Source organism: Hipposideros armiger, unplaced genomic scaffold, assembly GCF_001890085.2.
Source record: "Hipposideros armiger isolate ML-2016 unplaced genomic scaffold, ASM189008v1 scaffold_190, whole genome shotgun sequence".
NCBI lineage: Eukaryota > Metazoa > Chordata > Mammalia > Chiroptera > Hipposideridae > Hipposideros > Hipposideros armiger.
Genome location: NW_017731540.1, coordinates 2,160,278 through 2,183,408, shown reverse-complemented (window position 1 = coordinate 2,183,408; position 23,131 = coordinate 2,160,278). Strand labels below are relative to the sequence as shown.

Here is a 23,131-nt window from a genome sequence, read left to right as displayed (position 1 = left end):
TATGTGGGATCCGAACCGGGGCCCTCTGGCATCCCAAGCGAGTTCTTAACCATCGCGCCACTCGGCCGGCCCGGGAAGATCTTAGTCTTAAATATCCATGGTACAGAGGGTAAGTACAGATAGGGGACCCTGTTTGGCCTCTGTGGACTGTGGAGGTAACACGTGGTCTGGCTCTTTTATCTTGATTTCTGCTTTTTCCGTTTAGGAGGTGACAAGCACATCTTTTGATAAAGGACCCTCTAATTTCTTACACCTGTATTTTCTTAAATACTTTTTACCCAAAGTATATTCTCCAGGATACAATGATATAATTTGTTCCATTAAATGATGCTTGTACAACATAAAATGAAATGTAGGAGAATTTTAAAGTATTATATAGCAAAAGGCAAACATATTTCAGTTAATAGGATTCCGGTAACTGAGCACACCCTAGAATATGTTGGAACCTGATGGGGTAAAAGGAACCCTCTCTGCTGGATGCCTATGTCCTCTTATATTACAAAAATCAGCACTCCCTTATCAGGCTCCCTCAATCATCAGAAACTTCTTGCCCAAGTTCCTTGTCTATCTCTATCCTGCTTCAATCTTTCCCTCTAGTCATAAAATGAGCATAACTAAAGCTGACCAAGTGCTTACTTAGTATGTGCCAGGGACTATTCTAAGTGCTCCATGGGTTGTGTCACATATTCCTCTCAGTACATTCTTTGGATGAGGTTAAAATGACTGACTCAAGCTCACACAGTTCCTAAGTCATGGAGTCAAGATTCAAGCCAAGGAAGTCTTGCTGCAAAGGCCACAGCCTGAACCAATTGCCATACTGCCTCTCGCCAGATCCTCTAAGTCTCTTCAAATCTGTGTTCTTTCTATTCAGGAACTTCTTCAGAGTACTAACTTCACTCAGCAATACTTAATATGTGATTACAGGCAAGCACACTGTGCTAGGGGCTGGGGATTCAGGGATTAAGGATATAGACGGACACTGGAACATACTGTCCACCTGAGGTAAACAAGAAGTCATTAGCATGGTGTGTGAGGGGTGAGTGCACACCCATGGGCCCTCACTAGGTCAGGGTCAGGGTGAGGAGTTGACTTTCTTCAATACCATCAATCCTAGTGGAGTGTGAAGGTGAATCAGCCTGCCAGCCTTGGAATTCCAGATCCCTATTTACTAGGTGGGAGACTCTGGGGGAAATTATGTAAGCTCTTTGTGGGCCTGTGAATAAAATACAATGGATTACATACAGCGGTTCTCCAAAATCTGTCTTTATCTTTCTTCCTTGATCACGTATAGAGGGGTTCAACAAACAGGTCTGTCCGTAACTTCCGAAACTGTTTTTAGCCGGAGCCTCCCTTCTGAGCCCTACTTGGTCATCTCCACGAGGAGGCCCGTTTCTAACTCACACTTGACACATTGAAAACTCCTTGGCTCTCTCCAAATCACTGAGTGTTGAGGGGTGCTGCCCACTTCTGCCACTGGCATCACTCTTCCAGAAATCGAAGGGTGAAGACTGTTTTGATTCCTCGTCCTCCCTTGCCTGACCCCTACTTAGTCTATTTCCAAGAGGCTTCCTTTACATTTTTACTGCCACCAGTTTCGACTTCATTAAGTAGTCTATTGAAGTCTCCTCCTCGCTTACCTCTCAGCTCCGAACCTCAGTCTCTTAAATGGTGATGCCAGATTGGTCTTCCTGCGTCACAGGTGCCCGTCGCTCCCTTGTCCCACTGCCTAGCCTAGCCTTCCATGCTCATTCCGCTCTCACCCGTTAGCTTCTCCACTGTTCCTCACCAGTCTCAGACATTTTATACTGCAGTTGAAATGCTTCCTGTTCTCACACCAACGATGAGTTATCCTGACTGCTTATGCTGCTCCCTCCATCTGGAATTCTTTCTCCACTCCTGAACGTTCAAATACTGCCCATCCTTGAATGCTCTGTTCAGATGCATTCTCCAGTACAACACGTCCTGTCCTCTGGTAGGAAATGATGTCTTCCCAACATGAGCTTACACAGCATGTTATCACCCTCCCAAACACTTGACGGTTTCTACCTTTTTCGTATAGCTATGCATCTTCTCTCTCCTACTACATGACAAAATCTTTGAGTACAGAATCCAGTTGTAATCCATCCACTACCACTAACACAAAGTGCTCAAAAATATAAATGGCTTAATAAAATGAATGGAAGATGGAAAGACAGAAGATTGGAAAGAGGCAAGAATAGAAACAACAAACTTCAGAGTGCTAAGAAATAGGCATCTCTCCATTAGAGGGATTTGAAGTAGGAAAAAGAACTGACTACAGTCACATGTTAGTTGAAGAATTTTCCAGGAGCCAGTTATGTGAAATGAGCAAAATAATACTACCTTAATGTTCAGATCTGCACATTGCTGAAAGAAATAAATTAATTCAAATAAGTAGGTTTATTAACAATAGTTTTTAAAAAATAATTATTGTCAACGAGGCAAAGAGCAAGGAGGTAGAGATATGCTAATGAAGGAATTAAAATATATGCTCTTCTAAACTCTGATCTTTGTTTTCAAGTGGCAATCCAGAGGCTCTCAGCACCACCCATTTAAAGACATTGCCTCAACTCAAACATTTCACTAATAAATAAGCTTGATATTTTATACATAAGCTTAAGGATATTTTTAAAATCAAATCAAGAACTTAGCAAAATATCAAAAGTCTGTGCACTTGTGCAGATTTAGAAAAGCATCCTTAATTAGAAAAAAGCAGAAGAGTTTTAAAGCAACTGAACAAATGGACAGAATAATTTCAAGCATTACTCTTCATACCTGGTGAATTTCAAAAGCAGAGAAATTGATGGACGACGGTCATCTTACTAGTACTGTCGACATCTGCTTCTAGTCTCAAAATGTTAATTTCTTTTAGAGAAGCAAAATACAATTTTAGAATATATCTTAAACATGCCCGGATTAAAGACCAAAAAGAACAAGTCCAAATGACCCACACACACAAAAAAAAAATAGTGACTCTCTACAATGGAATATGTCATTAGAAGATTACAAATTTTCTTTGCGGATTTTGTCTTAGCCTCTATATGTACCACAAAATCCCTCAGCAATAAGACAGCACAGGAAATGAAAAGTTCCAATAGACATATTTTTTTAAAAAGGGAACAATTCCAAGGATACAAGGCAGGCACTTGGCAATACCTTAAAGGAAAAGAGTGTTTCTTCAAGTTGTTGTTTTTTAAACTTTCGTTATACAGCATGAAATTGTTCTCATACTTGTGAAGCTATGAAAATGAAGAGAGAAGGGGCGTCTGATTAAATGAAACAGAAACTGGCTCGCAAGGCCTCCATTACAGCATACAACAATTTCAAATCCAACTTCTCGTTGGATGTCAAGGTTGGGTACCACACTAAAGTCACCTTGGATAGCATTTAATTGATGCACAGCTGTTACAAATACTAGTCATTGGCAGTCTAACCATAAAGAACCATGAATATATTTCTCTAGAGTGCTTGATAACATAGAACGATATAAAAAAATATTTACTCTGTTTACATAACAAAGTGAAGGGGGAGAATACCTCCCTTGGATTAGCAGCTTCCATCCATATCCAGGTAAAGGAAATTATACCCAAAACGAGGCTACTTCACAGCAAGATTTATTAATACATCCAAAAGAAAGAAAGAAAAATCATTTTGTCACACTATATACAGATAATACATACAGTGTTTTATACACATATTACATCAGTTTTTACACAAGAAAAATATACATAAAAATGTAAACTTTTGTATACAAAAACCCTTAAACAAATTAAACAAGGACCAGATAACAAAAGGAGACCAATCATTATTATTTCATCAAATTTTTAAAACAGTAATACAGTACATTCATTGATATATATGGAAAATGTGAGCCATCTCTTCTTGTTTAAAGGGAAATTACAAACCAAAAGCCCATTACCTCCCCAAATGTGGGCTCCCCCCACAATACCATACCCAATGCCATAGATATGCCTTTCCTTCAAAACGGGAGGGGCTCTTACCAAAAACCTGCCAATCTCATCTTGCTCCTATGGCCTGTGCAGAAACGAGTGGCTCCTTGCTTTTGTGCATATAACTAAGCTTCCAGCCACTTTTAACACAAATACATAGAAGCTTCTCAGTTTGTAAATTCCCTTTAAGCAACTTTTTGTAAATATTTTTAATGTATGGGCTGTTAAACATACTTGTGTGCCAAGGTGAATGAGAACACTGAAAAAGAAGGGCTTTGAGAACCGCTAGTCCTTGCTACCGTGCAGTTACTTTGTTAAAAGAGATTTTAAAACTGTGCGACCTGTCATTTACTGGTTTCAAAGCTACCTCACCTTTGATTTCCCACTGCAACTTGGTTTTAACTTACACTTCAGCACTCTAGCTAGTACCATCCAGTTGCCAAAAGGCTTTTTGTTAAAGGCTGCTTCTGATATCAAGTATCCAGCTCAGCTACTCTGAAATCACTCAAACCCCATCCTCTCCATTTTAGTCTTTAGGGGTACTCTGAATCCACTGGTTTTCTGTAACATCTTATAATTTAGGACTGTCCATCGACATTCCTCTCTCTGTAAGGTTGGGAAATGTAATCTGCTGCCAACTCATCACAAGATAAAATATTTAACAGTATTTTCTGAATATTCTCTCATTTGGTGTGTCAACTATCAATTATCAATTTGATAGACTAATGAAAAATACTTTGAAGCTGTGGGGAATAAGAATTAAATCTATGTCAAGTGCGTGCAGACTTGGAGTTCTTTTTAAAAAATGTCTGGGAAGACCTTTAATAAATGCAAAACAAGCGTTAAGACAGCTTCGTGAAAGAGTGCTGCCTTCTCTCAGAGTTGAATTTTGAACAAGGCAGAATAACAATTAGGTGATATATTTCCCTGCAGCAAGAAAGTAGTTAACTTCCCCCGGGCAAAACGATCTGGACGATCATTATTTATTAATGAAAGGAAGAGGCAGATTGGTGAATTAAGTTGATCTAGGAGATGGTGGGTGACATACACTAATGGAAACACTAGGATTGCTTTATAATTGACATAAATAGGCTGGTTTGTGGTATATCTCCATTTCTGAGACAGGAACATGCACCAGGCTCCTCAAGTGAGTCTCTAGCTCTCGCCTTCTCCCAGGAGACACAAGGCATTTAAAAAATGACAGTCTTCCTTTCAGTCAAAAAAATAATAATAATAACAACAAGGAAAAGGATGATAAATAAATAATGTGTGGATGTCTTTAGATGAGACTTTTAAATGTTCTTTAAATAATTTTTGATAATGTATTTTAAATCATTACACACAACTGCCATTGCAGCAACAATATTCCAGTAGGGGCAGCATTTTGCTAAATGTAAAAGATTGCCATTTAAAACTCATACATGTACATGTGTATATACAGTATATCAACATTATTTATATACATATATATCTAGAGAGCAACATTTCATTGCCTTTGAGTATCTATATATCCACTCCCACAATATATACTAGAGACATACCGTGTGAGTATATACGAAAGTATATGTACACATGCTCCAACATGTATATATACACTTTTGTCTGTGTGTGCATAAGAGCTTTAAAGGCACAATATATAGGGATGCAGTTTTCTAGAGAGCTGCAGCAGAGTTAAACAGAATGTCACCAAATGTGAGAAGAGTCAAAAGGAAATATAGCAGAATTCATTACACAAGAATTCATTAAAGCAGTTTCATCATGAGCAAAATTAGTTATAAAATTCAAGAGACTTACTTTGTATGCTTTCCATTAAAATGAAAATAGTAAACTTATGATCCAATTACAAAGTAAACTAAATTTTCAAATGACAAATTAATGACAATAAATGAGAGAATAAACCTAACACTAATATCAATAATAAAATTGTAATTATGTTCTTTTTCAATTTAAGTAAAATATCCCAAGATTATCTAGGTAAAAATTGTAAATCAGTTTTGATTGAATGTTGATTTTTGTTTTTTTTCTGAGACAAAGATGAATGGCTGATTCTCAAAATTACTATAGAAAATATTACCAAAACTTGTATGTTCTGGGAAATTTCAGAGATAAGGATCTTTAAAAGAAACAATTGAGAAGTTAATGAAATACACTTAAAACAAATGCTTCTGGCTAGAAAGGACATAATAAAGGAGAAAAAACACAATCAAGTGTGATTTTTTTAAATGTCTGAAAGATTGACTTAGAAGTTAGTCTAAGATGAAGAATGGAATTGGCAAGTGAGAATAGTTCCAAGAGAAATTAACTTATAATAACCACAAACAAGACTATAATCGAAAGGACTTCTACTTTAGTATGCTCTGGTGATGTACTCTAGACTGTCACTTCCTCCTGCTTACAGAGAATCCAGAATTTTCCATAGACGTACAATCTTGCTTAACAAAGGCTGTTTATCTATTATACACACACATTTTTTTAGGGAAATATATGTATATAGCTTTATCTATACACACACATATACATACGTGTATATATAGATTATACAAATTTATAAATAAACATATTACTTCTCAATCTTTCCATTGACAAGGCAAGTTCACATTCAGCAAAGTGCCACCACATCCCATATACACATCTCTGTACAGATATACACAAAGGGTCTATTTTCACCCTTCAATCAGGGGGAATTTATTCTAGCAAATCCCATTAATTAGTAACTGAAGGGAGAAATGGCACCAATACAAACTCCCTTCTTTCATTTGCATGCATATGTACAAGAAATATGCAGATTTTTTAAAAATCCATAAAGCAAGAGTGAATGGAACTAGGAGATGCTGCAAAAATACAACTGTAAAAAGAACAACATATAAAGCTTTCCAAGGTCTTAACTATATATAAGATGAATGAGGCTTCAAAGGTAACTACAAATTCAGGTGTATTATCCCAAGTTGTTTGGACATATTTCAAAGTACATGATTTTTTTATATATTAAAAATAAATGTGATTGGAGCAATTAATAACAACTCTAGTTTTGACTATTTTAGACCACCAGATACCCCAGTAATAAATGTATAGCAAAATGACAAATCTCAAAATATAGGAATGTATTTTTTTAATTCCATAGGCATCAAGTCAAAGGTAGCAGAATTCTTCCTAGAGCCAAAATAGGGTGAAGGGAGACAGGCTAACTTCGTAAATAATAGCACAATTGAGTAACTGTTTTTCAAATTTTGGGAAATACCTGAAATCATCCCAGCTTTGAAATATGCATGGTGAAATGATCCCACCAACACTTTAAACAAACCAGTTGCTTCAAAAACTGGCATTCTTTCTAAAATGCCTATAATATTCTTAACTTCACCAAGAAAAGAGGGTCAACAGTATTTTCTAACTCAGAATAGAAAGAAATCTATGAATGCAAAAAAAAGTTCAACTGATCTCTGGTCCCATCACCCCAACAGATAAACACAGCTCATGTCTTGGGTCTTTCTCTCTCTCTCTCTTATTTTTATGCTCAAAAGCAAGAGGCTGGTCTTAAAACCTACTGTTTCTCACATCATTTTAAAAACACAGCATAAATATAAGTTAATCAAAATGCTAAAATGCACATGATATCAGAACTAGCCTTTTAACATGACATAACATGATGAAGAATTTGGTGTATTTATACGAGACAATGAGAAAGTAACTCCAATACTCTCAACTAAATAAATCATATTTCTACAATACATTCTGTTATCTTTCTCTCTTTTTATGGAAGCACACATTCATCTCTCTCACACTTGTGCCCCCCAATGTATATTTTTGCATGTGTGTAAAAACACAGACACATACATGCACACAAGTAATTTAATTCTATTTTTAAGTCACAGTGGGAATTCCTTAGTGAGGAGGGATAAAAGGGTTCCTGAATAAGACACTGAGAACATCTAGATTTATTATTTTTCTCTATTTTACTTCCCAACTTACAGAATCAACTGTAAATTAAAGAATCCATAGGAAATAAAAGAGGTCTTAAATGAGTTTACAAATTCCAGCTACAGTAGTTGGGAATTTTACTTGATCTATGTATTTCTATTTACCCTGTAACTAAGCTTCTAGCCATCTTAAGTGTAAACCACAGATCATTTACTAAAGAAACATGATTCTCAAGAGTTCTATGAATAGTAATAAATGGTCTAACGGTGTTCTACATTTTGAGGCCCCCGAATATCCTTTTATTTTATATATCTGCAAGGTAGCAAAGGATAGCTATACACCTTGACACGGCAGAGATCCAGTGTAAAAAGGTGCTTCACTAGTTTGTTTTGTTTTAAAAAAAAAAAAAAAAAAAGCTCATATATAATTTTTTAGCTATTAAACACATAGGCAACATAATTCATTACACTCAATACAGCTTTAGTATAAAACTTATAATTTATGAGGTGATGTTAATAGCATAAATTAATATACCTTTTCTCTTAAAATCTACAATAAGTATTCTGAAAGCTCATTGGGGAAGGAGATTCTTAAATAAAAGTTTTAAAGCTGTGCGTGACAGGAAAGGGTTCTGTATGCTGAAGCTGAGATGAGAGGCTGAAGGAGAAAGGAAAAAAGTCCTACGCAAGACACCGTGGGCTACGAAACCAAACGTTTTCTCTTTCTTGCGCTCTCTTCAATGATGAGTCACACCTTTAGTTTCTTGAAAACTATTTTCTTATTTTAAAAACTGCCCTAATTTCCACAAGGAATCCCTGAGACATACTCAACACTATACAGTGACAAGAATTATCACTGTTGAGAGGAACTGATTCAACCCTTCCAAGCAGATGAAGACAACGTCACAACCCTCCAATTTTCCATCCCTTCCACACTAATCTGCCGGACCTTCACGACGCAGGGTGGAGTCACTTCAGGGCAAATCAGTCGATTCCCCAAGTAAAAGCAATGGAGTGGCATTTAGCTGCGTGGGAACCTTCTGCACTGCATGTTGAAAATTTTTCCAAGGGGAACTTTGGGTGCATACAGAGCTTACTTCAGTGGTCCCCAGCTTAAAAACAAACAAACAAACAAACAAAAAACAAGCGAAAGGACTCTATTACTCTTAGGCCAGGGTCAGTACAGACCATGTGTGTAGGTGTGAATACGTCAGGACTGGATGTGAGCTGAGCAAGCAGGCAGAAGGGGAAAAAGGAGGGAAGCCATGCTGCCTACCTAGCTTTCTACGAGCTCGACAGGTTTTCTCTTACAAGACTGTTTTTCAGACTAAACTTTGGATCACCAAAAACTCTGCCATTGAAAGTAGCCTAACATTCCCAATGCCTTGGAAACTAGGGTAAAGAAAGTCATACCAAATGTGCTCTCTCTCTCTCTCTCAGAAATGCCCCATTTCCTGTTATTAGTTCTGTATCACAGTGCAGAGAGAGGAAAGCTAACAAAAAATAAGAGCTGGAGTGAAAAGAGAATTCTTGCTAGCTAGAAATAAGGCTCTCTAAATTTGACCCACAATTTTCACACTGATGACACTGGTTATTAGGAGAGACATAATTATTCATTGATGGGTGATGTTTTCTTTCCTAACTCACTGGTCAGGGGGAAATGAGTATGATCTTCACTGGTATTTTATTACAAATCTTTTGAAAGATCGCATCTGAAATGTTCCTTTAATTGACTAAACATGGATTTTGGTTCCCTCGAGAATATTGGAAAGCTTATAAAGTTCAAGATATTAAGAAGTCATTAAATGTTTTACCTTTTTGTAGAATACCAGTGATGATTCGATTATTTTCAAAGTATTGGGGGAAAGTAATCTATGTTCTGTTTTTTATATATATTCCCATCCCCCACCCCTATCCCCAAGAAATATATTTCTTGTCAGGAAAAAAAACCCTTGGAGCAATGTAGGTGTTAGTGATGAAAGAGAAACAAACGAAGGCTATTCAGTAGGACTACATTTTTTTTTCTAGGAATCCTTCAAATTGCCTCAATAAACTGCAGAATTCTGTTGACCATTTAGAAGACCATTATATTAGATTATTCTATAACACTAGCTTCAAAATAGAATTTAAAAGGATTTTAAAAGGCTAAAAAGAAAGAGGATGAAGAAAATGGAAACAGTTTCTAAAAATATTTGAAATGAATTTCAAACCTATTAAGTCGTTTAGTGTTCTTAATATCTTCATCTTTTTACAACACCAATCCACAACAACCTATTGAACCAACGTGGAGAAAAGGTAATTGCCTCACACGACACTGCTGACGAAGCCTCCCAGCCATGGTGCAAGGGTACAGGAAGGATGGCAGAAGAGTCAACAAACTGATAGAATGGGAGCTCCCTACACAGGCTCAAATCCTAGTGCCAATTGATAAAAGCTGAATGGTACAGGTCAACAGAAATAGAAAGCCTTTCACTTAAGAAGAAAATTGTACTGATAGGGCCCCTGTGTGTCTCACAGGCCCTGATCCTTTCCAAATCAAAGCACTGTCTTTTCTTCTCTGGATTGTGATTGTGGATTGACAACAGGCTCTAATACAGAAAAGTTTTAGTGTTAGTCACAGAAAATGGTGACTCCTAACGTGAAGCTGAGAGATTGGGCATATTTAAGAAATAATTCTTATAAATAATTATTTGGCAAAGATAAAGTGTTAGCTCTCTTTAGCCTTGAGTCACTCAACATGTAACTACAATTTTAAGGAAAAGGAAAAAAACAAAACAAAACAAAACATCTTTCCAACTTTATTTTCATACCTAAGATTTGCTTCTCATTAAATTATAATCTTCTCATGGAGGAACACTAGACACAATGCGTTGCCTGCCGACATGAAATTGCTCAGGAAGTCATTTATAAAGCAGTCATATCTCACATGGTGGGTTACTAGAGAAAATAATCCTTCGCCGTGTAAGCTACGCGACGATTAATTAGAAAATTTTTTCATTGCATAGTCTGTCACTTGGTGGGTTAAGTGTAATTGCTATTAACTATTGTGAATTGTTTACTAGCTACATAATCTACCCAGATGTGCAAATTGCTAAGCCATTTTTAACAGAGGGAAAAACAATGTCATCAGTACTCTAATTAAAATAATATTAACAATTATGTAGAGAGTGTGAAGGAGAGAAAACACATCTTTTCTTCGGATGCTACAGATCACAGCCAATGAATATCATACATTAGAATGGAAGTCAGATTCCCAGAACACAGCCACGTAGCCACTGACTGCAGCAACTTTGCAAATTAAACCACATTAACACAGTCTAACTGGCCTTTATAAATGGTCCCAAAAAACTGCAGAAACAGAGCGAACTTTCTTTGCTACTACTTCTCATGAGTTTAACACTAGCATAAAAGCTAGTTTCCACCTAACTAGGACCTTATATAAAATTCGTTTTTGATTCCAGTATTGCCTTATTATAGCGTAAGTGCTATTTTAAAAGACACTAATTTTCCTATTTCTGGAGTAAAAGACACTTCATTCCTTTATATATTAATGGCAAAGCTACTACTAATAGACTAGAATTGCTCCGTCAGCGAAAAGAAAAATGGATATCTCTGGGTTCACAGATGTTCTTCTCTCTTCCAAAAAGCGACTCAAACAAGAAACAGCAAGAGCAAAGCAAACTTTAAGCTCACATGTTGCTTTTGAAGTAGATGAAATGAGAGGGAAATTTCCTTTCTTACTAATTCCTTAAGTCTACACTGGTACTTTCTACGGGTGCCCTTTCTTCAGCTATCATTGTGGGCATCTAAACAAAAATGAATTGACTCAAAGTTTTTGGTGTGAAGCTGTAACTGGCAACATTCCTGATCATTTCTTGCTTCCTTACTCGAAAGCAGAAAAGGGCTTTTAAATGCACATAAAACAGAAAATTGCAAACAATAAAATGTGCAACTTACTGCAAACTCAGTTTTTGATAACTGAAGAATTTTAAGCAGCTACCACGAGGAAACAAATAGCCATAAAAGTTCAGATCGACTACCCGTGACTTTCCCTTTGCTGTCAAAGAAAGGCTGATAAGAAGAAAGTCGATGTGCTGCTCTGCTACAATGATTCATTAGTACACAATGGAGAACAAACCGAATAGCTGGGAATGGACAGCTATCTAGTGATGATTACAATGGGGTGTGGAAAGAGTTGAGCAAACTAAATGACACTTTTGAGCAGAGCTAACTACTCATAGTCATTTCATTATAGTACATTAAAATAAAAAAGCTTACTAACAGGTTCACAGGTGAGAAATATTCAAATTATCTGTTCTCACCATTCACAATAGAAATTTATGGTGATACCAAATATAATTTTGCTTTGTGACATAATTTATAATTTAGAAATTTCTCAATCTGCAAAAAAGACAAAGCTATTAAAAATAAATCTTCCAATTATCATGATTTAAAAAAAACTAAATATATTACAAACTTATTTTTGGCCCACAAAAAGAAACTTCAATAAATACAAAATAGGGCATATAATGATTTCATAGTCATGTGACATTTCCCCTCCATAATCTCAGGCACATGGTATCTGCATAATGCCTGCTGATCACCATCATTCCTTTAAAAAGCAGAGAAAGAAAAGCTTTCAAAAGAAGGGATTGGTTAGAATTCGCATGGCATAAAGAGAATACTTACAGGAAGTAGGAAAATACATCCAAATCTTTACCTATTGAAAAGGAATTAAGATCAAATATTCCCTGACAAATGAATCATTATATCACATCATTAATAGATATGCTCTCTCTACTCATCTTTTAAAATATATATATGTAAATTAGACTAGACTCAGGTATAAATAGCCAATGGTATCTCAGGAGACAGTGAACCATCTCGGGCAAAAGCAGGGCACAAATGCCTTTAAAATCGAGTTCCACCCTTCTTCTGGGAGGAGACAGGAGGGCAAGGGAGAAGGCAGGTAAAAAGAAAACTCACATGTTCGTTTCATTGTCACCAACTTACTAAACTACCCAACATGATTTTTAAGCCTAAAATCCTGGTACTTTAAAGCAATGTCCCCCAATTTAAACCTAAGTACTTAAATCATTTTAAAAGTACCAAAGGGTGGGTAAAATTTATGTGTCATTTCCATATTCTGCTTTGAAAGAAACTTTAAAATGTGTATCCTTCAGATATTACATATCACTTCACAACTGGTACATTGATTCCACAAGCGTCTTCAACATTTTACAAATCTCACCAAAGAATCACTACTGTAAACATGAAAGATTTAAAAGCAAAAGACGGGTCAAGAAGTTCACAGAGCCCATCTTTCCAAATCTATCTGACCTATCCTGCATTTCACATCGAAGTATTTTCTTTAATTACATCTTGCGAATGTATTCCATGACAGAGGGGTTCAGGAACAAAAGCATGTCGAAAAAGGCAATAGAACCACCAGGCCTCAGTATCTCAGCAACCCTGCAGTCACTCCAGGCAAGCTTTTCACGACATCCCCCACGGCACTAACATGAATTCAGCTGTTTGTGTTCCGGGATAACTTAGCAGAAAAGGGTTGTGCTATTCATGCGACCAGACCACCAACCACCCTCTCTATTCAAGAAGCTTAGTTAACTCAGTGGGAAAGAATGACCAACCTTATCAGGGTTGTGAGATGCGGGGAGAAGTAAGAGCCTTATACTCACGAGGGCAAAACAATAACAGTAACAATGGGACAGCTGCTTCCTGCCCTACACAGAGAACACACACACGAGGGCGCACACATACACACAGGCAGTCAAAAGACTCATTTTTTTCTTTTTAATTAAACATGATCACAATTAGGAATGGACTCCTGGCCTCATGTGGTATTTAGCAGTTGGTGCTAAGTCAGAGCCTTGTCTCGATCTGCCGCTACACACCGTTTGCTATGTCTTACACACAGAGACTCAATGAAGAGGATCTTTCTACCGAGAACCACCTATGTAAATACCTGGTAATAGAATGGAAAGCATTGATCTGAATACTAGGAAATAGGGCACTGGTAATCTGAGGTATCTTCCACTTCTAGGACTTGCTGCTAAAAGTCGGTTCTATCCAGTCACTGTGCTGAGCCCCTAAGGAAACCGCTGGGGCAGAGTGACCCTGCCAGAAGGAAATGAGCACCAGTGCAAAGGAGCACATGTGAACACTGAAGCAAGGTCCACCGCAGGGTAACCTGTTCAACTGGAAAAGGGAGTTCCCCTCTAGTCCCCATCTGTGATGTTTAAAATCTTCTTTAGGGAAAGGGGAAAGGAGTGATAAAGAGGAAACAAAGACAGAAAACACCAGGTTCCCCACCTGCCTGCATACACACAGACACACTCAGTTAGGGGAGGTGAAGGGAGAGGATGCATTATTGGTACTTGTAGCTGTGGCACCTGTTACTGTGAAGCCTGTAGGAGGGGCTATAGAGCTGTGGCTGGGCTGCAGGTCCTTAGGAATGCCACTGTGAGAACTCAGCTGGTGGCCGAAGGCTGCGCTGAACTGAGGAAGCTGCTGCTTGGGAGAGGTGGAGGCCATTAGTTCAGCAGAAGGCCCCATGCCACTGAAGCTGGTCTGCGGTAACCCCGGGAGCACACTGGAGCTGCTGGGGGTCACGGTGGCGAAGGCAGGCTGTGTGGTCTCTGAGTTCGAAGTGGTGGGTGGCGTGGAGAGGGAAGTGGAAAGAAGATGTCCATCTGCGTCGAGAAGGTTGCTAAATGGAGAGGGCTCTCCAAGGTTGACAGGGAGATTGCCCCAGTGAGTCCTGGGGTTTACGACTCCTCCAAGTGGCACCTCAAGTTGGGTTGGGAGCAAGTGCTGCGTCATGATGGGCATCTCTGCTGAGAAGGTAGCTGCCATATTATCACCAGAGTAAGATGTGTGGGGAGAGGTGATATGGTCACTGTAGGGAGACGGCACGTGCTCACTATCATAATGGCTTCCATGGGGCGAGGAGTGTGAATGATCACTGCTGTATTGCTGTCGTGAGGTGATTAGGTCATCTGCCTTGCTCAGCAGCTGGGCAGGATGTGGCCTCTGGGAGGCATGGCTGCCATCATGAAGTCCATGAAACTGTCCTGGGAAGGCTCTCTCCCCAAGTGCACTCTGGCTGATCAGAGTGGCAGAAGTAAGGCCAACGTTGGCTGGGGCAGAGAACTGCCCTTGGATCTGCCCTGCCAGGGGTGTAGGTGGGTTAGACAAGGTAGCAGAACGGAGCAGGTTCTCATCCAGCTCTAGGCTAGAAAAATTATCATGTACTATGCGCCCATTCAACAGCTCCCCTAGGTCCGTGTTTACTTCTCGGCTCAAGGACTGAATTCCTGAAGCTCCCGTACCTGTGGAGAATACCCCTATTCCTCTATCCGACAATTCCTGGACCGGCACACCATCTGACTGGGTAAGTACCCCAATGGTACTCAGGCACTCGAGAGAAGTCACAGCCTGCAAAGCCCGCTCAAGTTCCTCAGCCTCTTCGGTAGTTGGGAGGAGGTCTCCATTCTTTCCTGAGTAAGCAAAAGCCATCAAGAATCAGCAGAGCTTTCAACTGTCCCACACCACAAAAACCATACTTGTGATTTCTAACAATACTCTACGAAAGAGGCCCTGTTGAAAGAGAAGTTTCCAAGGATTGGACTGGAAGGGAAAAGTGAAATGTTAATCTGCAGGACAGAGCTTGTATCACACTTCCAGTTTATTTATAGTACTCTCAAAAATGATCTTACCAAAGTATTAAATTCTGAGGGATTCTAAACACTACCAATTCAAAACTCATCGTGACTATCTGAATACACAGATGTTTTTACCAAAAGTTATATTGAAGTCATTAAAATAGAAAATATATCCTATCAGTTCAGATTTGAGACAAAAGGCTGTGGAGGAGGAGTCCACCAAGTTCTTCTACTCTTAGATTCTTCCAGCCGGAAAGGGCAGCTGTGGAAGACTAGGATACAGAAATTCATACATATATCTTAACACTAAGCACTCACTCAGCCCATTTCAGAGGTTATCTTTTAAAATGCTGCTGCATTACTCGCTAATCCTTCCCTCTTATTCTTCTCCCATTTCTAACTACTTTTCAGAAAACAGAAACCCTTGGGTCTGCACGGACTTCATTTCCAATATAAAAAAGTCTATTGTTAGGAACTTGATTAATCAACACAAAAATATTCAGTTTTTAAATAGTGAAAGGAACACGCTAAGAATATAAAAGATTTCTCCTGCAATCACCAGAGAATTGGTGGAATAAAGCAAAGTTTGTTTCGGGAAAGTGTACTTCAATTGAAGTACAGGGTGGGGTATTAAAATCAGGACAAGTTCTACAAGGCTTCAATAAACTCAAGTTTGAATGTCTTTGCTTAAAAATAAACTCAAGCAAAATTACTCATTTTAAAGGAATGAGGTTATAAACCTAGCTTTCAAACCATCCGTCGACTAAGCCTAGAATATGGTTAAACAAATTGCACATGCCTTAACTTCTGAAAAGAATAAATTAGCTTTAGCAGAGCTATGTTTTCTATCTACAGTGAAAGATATATATGTGAAGAGGAATACTTCAAACACATCTCCAAAAACTATTTCCCTTTTTAAGAACTCATTTTAAAACCCCGTTTTCTTGAATCACAATATTGACCATACCTTCAAAAAAATCAAAATCCTGTAAGTCATCAGGTAGCCTTGGCAGGACATCTGAAAAGTCCTCCTGGTTCAATTCCAAGTCATGTGGAATGTCAGTGATCTCATTGGCAATGTCATCCGGCAACTCATCAGCACTCAGCCCTGGCGTGGATGGGCTCCTGGGGAAGATGACATGGTTGGCTCCACCCTCTCCTTTTAGCTTCACACCAATGGCACCAAGACAAGTTCGTCAAACATGAAAACGGGAAATCCTAACTCAAAATGTCTCTTTTCTTACTTTAAGAGAAGGAAACTTGAAAGAAAACCGACAGGCCCCGCCATATGCAATCACATACTTCTATAGCCTTTACCCATGTATTAAGACAATCATTTCAAGATGGTATTTTTACTTCAAATTAGCAGAATCAATACGGTTTGTGTATCAAGTATGTCTTAATACTTTTTAGAGAATTTCAAACATGGTCAACATAATAATTTTTAAAAATGAAACAAACAGATAAAACGAAAATGTTTCACTAAAACAGAAGTCTCATTCATCTGGTCAAAATGCTTATGCCTGCCAAAAATAATAATGCATCAGATTTCTGACAGAACATTTCTGTTGAAATATATATGGAATTTCTGTTAAAAAAGGAAAATCTGAGGGCAGACAATTCATTTCTCAATTTCAACATCTGCTCTCTCTGTTTTAATCAAAAACTTTACTTTAGATCTAACCCAGTCAGGTATTTTGTAAAAATTGCGCTGAAAACTAAAAAGCATAGGCTGATATACCGAATGGCTTCTGTAGCCTAGTTCCAACACCAGAAAAGGCAATGAAACTTGATGTTCTGAGGGCAATCAGAACACGTTTAGGAAACACAAACTCTGGCGCCGTCACTGACCGGATCTGAGAGGCCCCCACTGGCAGTGAGACGCTGGTGGGCATGCTGAGGTTCCCTTGGGGGACCGCAGGGGGAATGGGTTTTTGGGGTCGACGAGGTCCACGCCTTCTCTTCTTCTTGTGTTTTTTGGTAAGTGCAGGAGGCTTGGTTTTTTTCCTGGGTTTCCTCTGCTGCTGGTGCTGAACTTTACGGGAGCTATCGCCTCTTAAGAAATTATCCTTTGGAATGAATAAATGGATATTCTTAAACTGAGATTACTTGGGAAAAAAACTAACAAAATATTTGTATCTCTTAATATTCTATATAATGCCTAAAATATACTGTATACCTAAAACTATGTATAACAATAAGTAAATGAATAAAAAAAACTCATTTTTATTTCATTCAAATCAATTCAACATATAAATATAGTTCATCCTACAATTAAAGACATTGAGATAGGTGCTATAGTATAAAAAAATGAAGAAAATTTAATTTGCTCTCTCAAAGAACTTATTCTCCCATGAGAAAAATATGAATCCAATATACATAAATCCAGTACTGAGAAAATTGGTCAATAGTGATATAAATACCTTCTATGGCTACACAAAAGGATAATCAATTATTTTTAGTTTTGTGGGTACAGAAAAAGTAAGATTTTAAATCGTTGGGGGCAAGGGGAAGACTACTCCAGGCTAAAGAAAGTGGCCCAAAACAAACCAGACAAAAAGAACAGCAAACAACTGGGTTTGACTGGTGGTAGGAACATAATGGGGGATAAAACATAAATGTATGCTTTAAAGAAGCTTGGGACCAGATCATGTATGGCTTTGAATACCCTGTTAAGGATTTTAAACTTATTTTAGAGGCAATGAGGAAAGATTTTTGATGAGAGGAGCAGCATGACTTGACAAATGTTTTAAAAGGTTAACTAACCTGGTAGCAATGCAACGGGATAGCTAGAAATGAATGGCGGCAACAATTCCAATCAGAGGGCTCTTTCAACAGTGGATACAAAACAAATGGTGAAGAACAGAATGAGTGGGAGTGGGAAAGCCAGGGCCTGTCCAGGTAGAATTCTCGCGATCTGACAGCTCCTTGGATGTGGTAGAGTCAAAGGGAATATGAAACTCTAAAATGTCTCTAGGGTTTCTAGTTTGGGTGATTGTAAGGCAATGACACCATTACTTGGGATGGAGAACACAGCAGAATAAACAGATTCAGAAGAAAAGTTAAGGAATTCAGTTTGGCTCACATACAGTTTGAGGTATGCAGATGTCCAAGAGGTAGGAGAAGACCATCTGGTGCACGGGAATAAAGAAAGGGATGGAAGTGTAGACTTGGAAATCATGACATAGTAAAAGTCCTTCATGTAACTGACACGGTCCAGGAAGAAAAGGTAAAGGGAGAAGACACAGGGACACAGCTGCGATGAAGTGAGTAGGCAAAGGAAGAAGAAACTGACAATACAACTAGCTTTTTTCAGCTAGCGCCCTTAAATCCGAATGTGGCATCTCATCAGTTCCAGCATGCACATTTTAATATCTCTGCAATTGGGGAGCATTTTACAATAACGGCATCATACAATGTCGGCCAGGTAACAGTTGTTGGCATTGAGCCTACACATGTGCACAGTTGGTCACAGCTTTATACTGACATCGTTTGAATTAAGGTATGTACATCGTTGGCTTTACATGTAGATGAAAAACTGTTGCGTATGCAGAAAGGCACAAAGAACATCAGGGTATAAAATTAGTAGTAGTAAAGCAAACATTCATTATTAAAGAACTGACCTTAGCTTTTTTCTTTTCTTTTTTAAGCAAAAATCAAATGAGAAAAAAGGAGATGAAGCTGTGTTATATTATAGTTGATGTAAGTAGAAAAGACTGCTTTTTCACAGGTCAACTAATTCAGCCACAGCCAGGAGCAACACAGAAGATAAACTCTACGTCTACGTCTAAGGAAGCGATTTCAGCAAGTATAAAACAAAAATGGCTCATGATAAGAAATGCACTGTGCAGCACTGTTTTCTTTCTTGGTATATAAAACAATAGTGTTTTTTACAAGTGATGTCACTTTTGATTTGATGAATTCAGTAATAACTCATAACTAAATAAAGAGTATAGAAAATAGTATTTAAAGACTGATAACTATCACTAGCATCAAACAAATTCAGAACAAGAAAGAATAAAATTAAAGCATAAATTTAGAAAATGTAAAAGAAGTTTAATCCCAACCAAACACCTGAATCCAAACACAATTACAGGTTCAAGTTAAAATGCACGAATTTGTAAAACAACAACAAAAAAGGCTGCTTCTTTTGGCTCAGCACCTAAGGTCTATACTTACGTCCATTATTCAATTCAACAAATAGTGACTGAGCAAATAGCAGCATCCACCAGGGGGTAAGCATGCGCTCCAGGCTTTCTCTCTAGGACTGGTGTAGATCTTACGCAAGAGAAAGCTAGACAGCTCTAGCCCAAGATACACAAGTCCTACCTGTAAGACCGCCAGCATCACCTGGTTCTGGTTCTAGGCTTGCATCTTATTCTCCTAAGCTTATGCCTCTTAGCCCAGCAGCATTTTTGGTAATGTGCCAAGTACCCCACACAGAATTGCCCATGACAAGGCAGGACTCTTGGCAGTCCCTCATTCAGTTCTTCCAGAGAGCTAGAGCCCCTATAGCTTAGCGACTTTCCTAATGCTGACTGTTCATTTACCTACACTATTATTACAAACACTATTCATTCACTCACGACTTTCTCACAGTCTCATTCTACTTATGTGCTGGGGCAATCATGCATACACTAACTTACCATCTGTTGTATGGGCTCATACCTACTGAATACCATGTTCTGTCTGCCAGCCTGGACTTTCTGCAGCACGAGCCTCTAGTTCTGAATCTCAGACCCTGTCAGCTATATGCTAACTTTTAATTTATTCAACAATTATTTACTGAGCATCTTGGGATACAGCACTGAACAAAAACTGCTCCTGTCTTTGACAAGTTTACATTCTAGTAGAGGGATGCAGACAATAAACAAACAAATTAATAAATAATGTAATGGTAGGTATATAAAAATATAAGGAAGAAAAATAAGGTGGACTATAAGGATAAAAAAATAACAGGATAGGGGGCTGGCCGAGTGGCTTAGTTGGTTAAGAGCATGAGCTGAGCAACAGGGTCGCCGGTTTGATTCCCACATGGGCCAGTGAGCTGCGCCCAAGCTGAGCCTGCAGCTGAGCTGCCAACAGGTGGCAGGATGGCTCAGCTGGTGAGAGCACATGCTCCTAACAACAAGGTTTCCAGTTCAACTTCCGCATGGGATGGTGGGCTATGCCCACCTGCAACTAAGATTGAACACGACACCTTGAGCTGAACTGCCGACGGGTGGCTGGATGGCGACTGGACTTGGAGCTGAGCTAGCTGCACCCTCCACAACTAAGATTGGAGGACAACAACTTGGCTGTTCCCCTTCCCCAATTCCCTAATAAAACAAAATCTAAAAAAATAAATAAAAATAAAATAACAGGATAAAGGGGAGGTAGAAGGCTTCTTTGATGAAGTAACATTTGATCATAAACTTGAATAAATGAAGTGATGCATGTAGAAATCTGGGAGAACATTCAATGAAAGGAGAAAAACAAGTACAAAGCCTTTGAGGTGGGAACATACTTAAGAGTGCTCAAGAAACAACAAGGCCAATGTTGCTGGAACTCCGGAAATGAGGAGAGGGTGTAAGATGAAACTATGGAGCTTGCAAGGGCCAGGTCAGCAAGTGACTCAGAGCCACGGTAAGAATTTGGAATTCAATGCTCAATGTAATGGAAAGACACTGGAAGGTTTTGATGAGGGGACTAAAACGATCAGATGTGTATTCTAAAAGGTCTGCTCTAAAGGCTACATGCTGTAAGATTCCATTGATAAGACATTCTGGAAAATGTAAAATTATAGGAACAGAAACAGTTCAGCAGAGACAGAGGAAAGGGTTGACTACAAAGGGGCAGAACAAGAGAATTTTGGTGGGTGATGGAACTGTTCTGTATCCAAATTATGGTGGTGATTATATGACTGTATGCATTGTCAAAACTCAGAACTATACACCAAAAAGAGTGAACTTTACTGTAAGCAAATTCAAAGAAAGTGAGACACACATAGAATCTACTGGCTACTATGTGAAAAATCCATCTGGGTGCGGGTGGTGGGGCATGGCAAGAGGGAGACCAATTAGGAGACCAGTACAATAATCCAGGCAAAGGCAATGGTAGCTAAGGCTAGGATAATAGTAGTAAAATGTGTTTGGGTTCAAGATATAGTCTGAAAGAAAAGCTAAGAGATTTGCAGTGTTTGTCACCCAGTGTAAGTCTCTCACAGTGGGGGACTGATGGGGTACAAATGTTTGCTATTACTTATGTAATTTTTAACTTAAAACAAAAATAGCTCAACTAGGGCCGGCATGGCTCAGTTGGCTAAGAGCTCACTCAAGACTGCGAGCTCTGAGCAACAGCAGTTCGATTCCCGGCCCGAGCTGAGCAGCCACTGAGCTGCCAACAGGTGGCAGGATGGCTCAGCCTAAAAAAAAAAAAAAAATCGCTCAAACTACTGTCTGATCCTGTAACTATGTTCAGAGAAAAAAACATTTTCAAAAATTTTTATTGTAAATACCTTTTAAAAGCCTGATTATTTTATTTATATGATATAAGATGTACATTATTTTATGACTAATTTTATTGCATTAATTCAACCTTATGTTTCCCTCACTGAATTTGCCTAAGCTGGAATATTTAATCAGCTGAAAAGAATAAACTGCTTTTAATTTCTTTAAGAGCATTCAAATAATAATTGTTACTCTAATCAAGAACTTATGAAATCAATAAAGCAGATCCTGAAGTAGAGCCTCCCTATTTGATAATATTTCCCTCGTCTGGTTAGAAGTATGCTAAACAGTGTAACTTTAAAATCAAAATATATAATCGAGATGATTTACTTCAGTGGTGTGAAAGCTGCAGTGCCTATATTACCAAGGGTCTGTGAAATCATCAAAGAGCCACAAAAGTGGTCCAAAAACATAGAAATCATTCCTTAATCATAATAGAGCCTGAATAAGCTGACAAAATGTTTTATATTTTAAATGTTATAAAATTAAAATGGTAAAATAATTATTCATTTGTATATGCAGTTTAGTATACAAATATTCAAAATATATGACCCATATAGGAAACTAAAAAACAAAAGAGGCTCTTGGTAGAGAAGAAGCCAGTTAACTATACAGATGGAAACTGAGGCCCAGAAATAATGAATTATTAGTCCTTGTTAACATTTAGTTGGTGGCAATGCCAGGATCACAACCGTAGACTATTAAGTCCTGACCCAGTGGCCATTCGGTTACCCCTGAAAACTATAAAATGCTGACAGTGGGCAAGAATTGTCTCACTCAACTTTTTAGTACATGTGCCTTGTACAATACCTTGCAAATAGCAGAAATCAGTAAGTATCTGATGGGTGAAAACAATACAAATGCATTTATTTTAAATGACTATATAATTCAGATAGTTCATTAATTCAGACTTGTTTCTCCTCCAAATTATTTTGAATTAATTAGGGCTTATGATAATAGCATTAACAAAAGCAATAATTAAGTTCAGTAGAATTACAGAAATTTTATCAAATATCCAAGACAGGGCCAGCTGGGTGGCGTGATGGTTAAAGAGCTGGCTTGGGACGCCAGGGGACCCT

At 38.3% G+C, this 23,131-nt stretch overlaps 1 protein-coding gene across 1 annotated transcript in view; it reads right to left on the bottom strand.

The window, feature by feature from the left end:
• Positions 1 to 5,229: 5,229 nt before the first annotated feature.
• Positions 5,230 to 23,131, bottom strand: part of INO80D (INO80 complex subunit D) — a 72,939-nt gene continuing 55,037 nt past the window's right edge. Inside the window, exons 8-10 of the mRNA XM_019652917.1 lie at positions 17,416 to 17,633; positions 16,532 to 16,689; positions 5,230 to 15,399 (exon numbers count right to left, since the gene is read on the bottom strand). Of these exons, the coding sequence (XP_019508462.1) occupies positions 14,237 to 15,399; positions 16,532 to 16,689; positions 17,416 to 17,633 (1,539 nt within the window). The 3' untranslated portion in view covers positions 5,230 to 14,236. The remainder of the gene's footprint in view (positions 15,400 to 16,531; positions 16,690 to 17,415; positions 17,634 to 23,131) is intronic.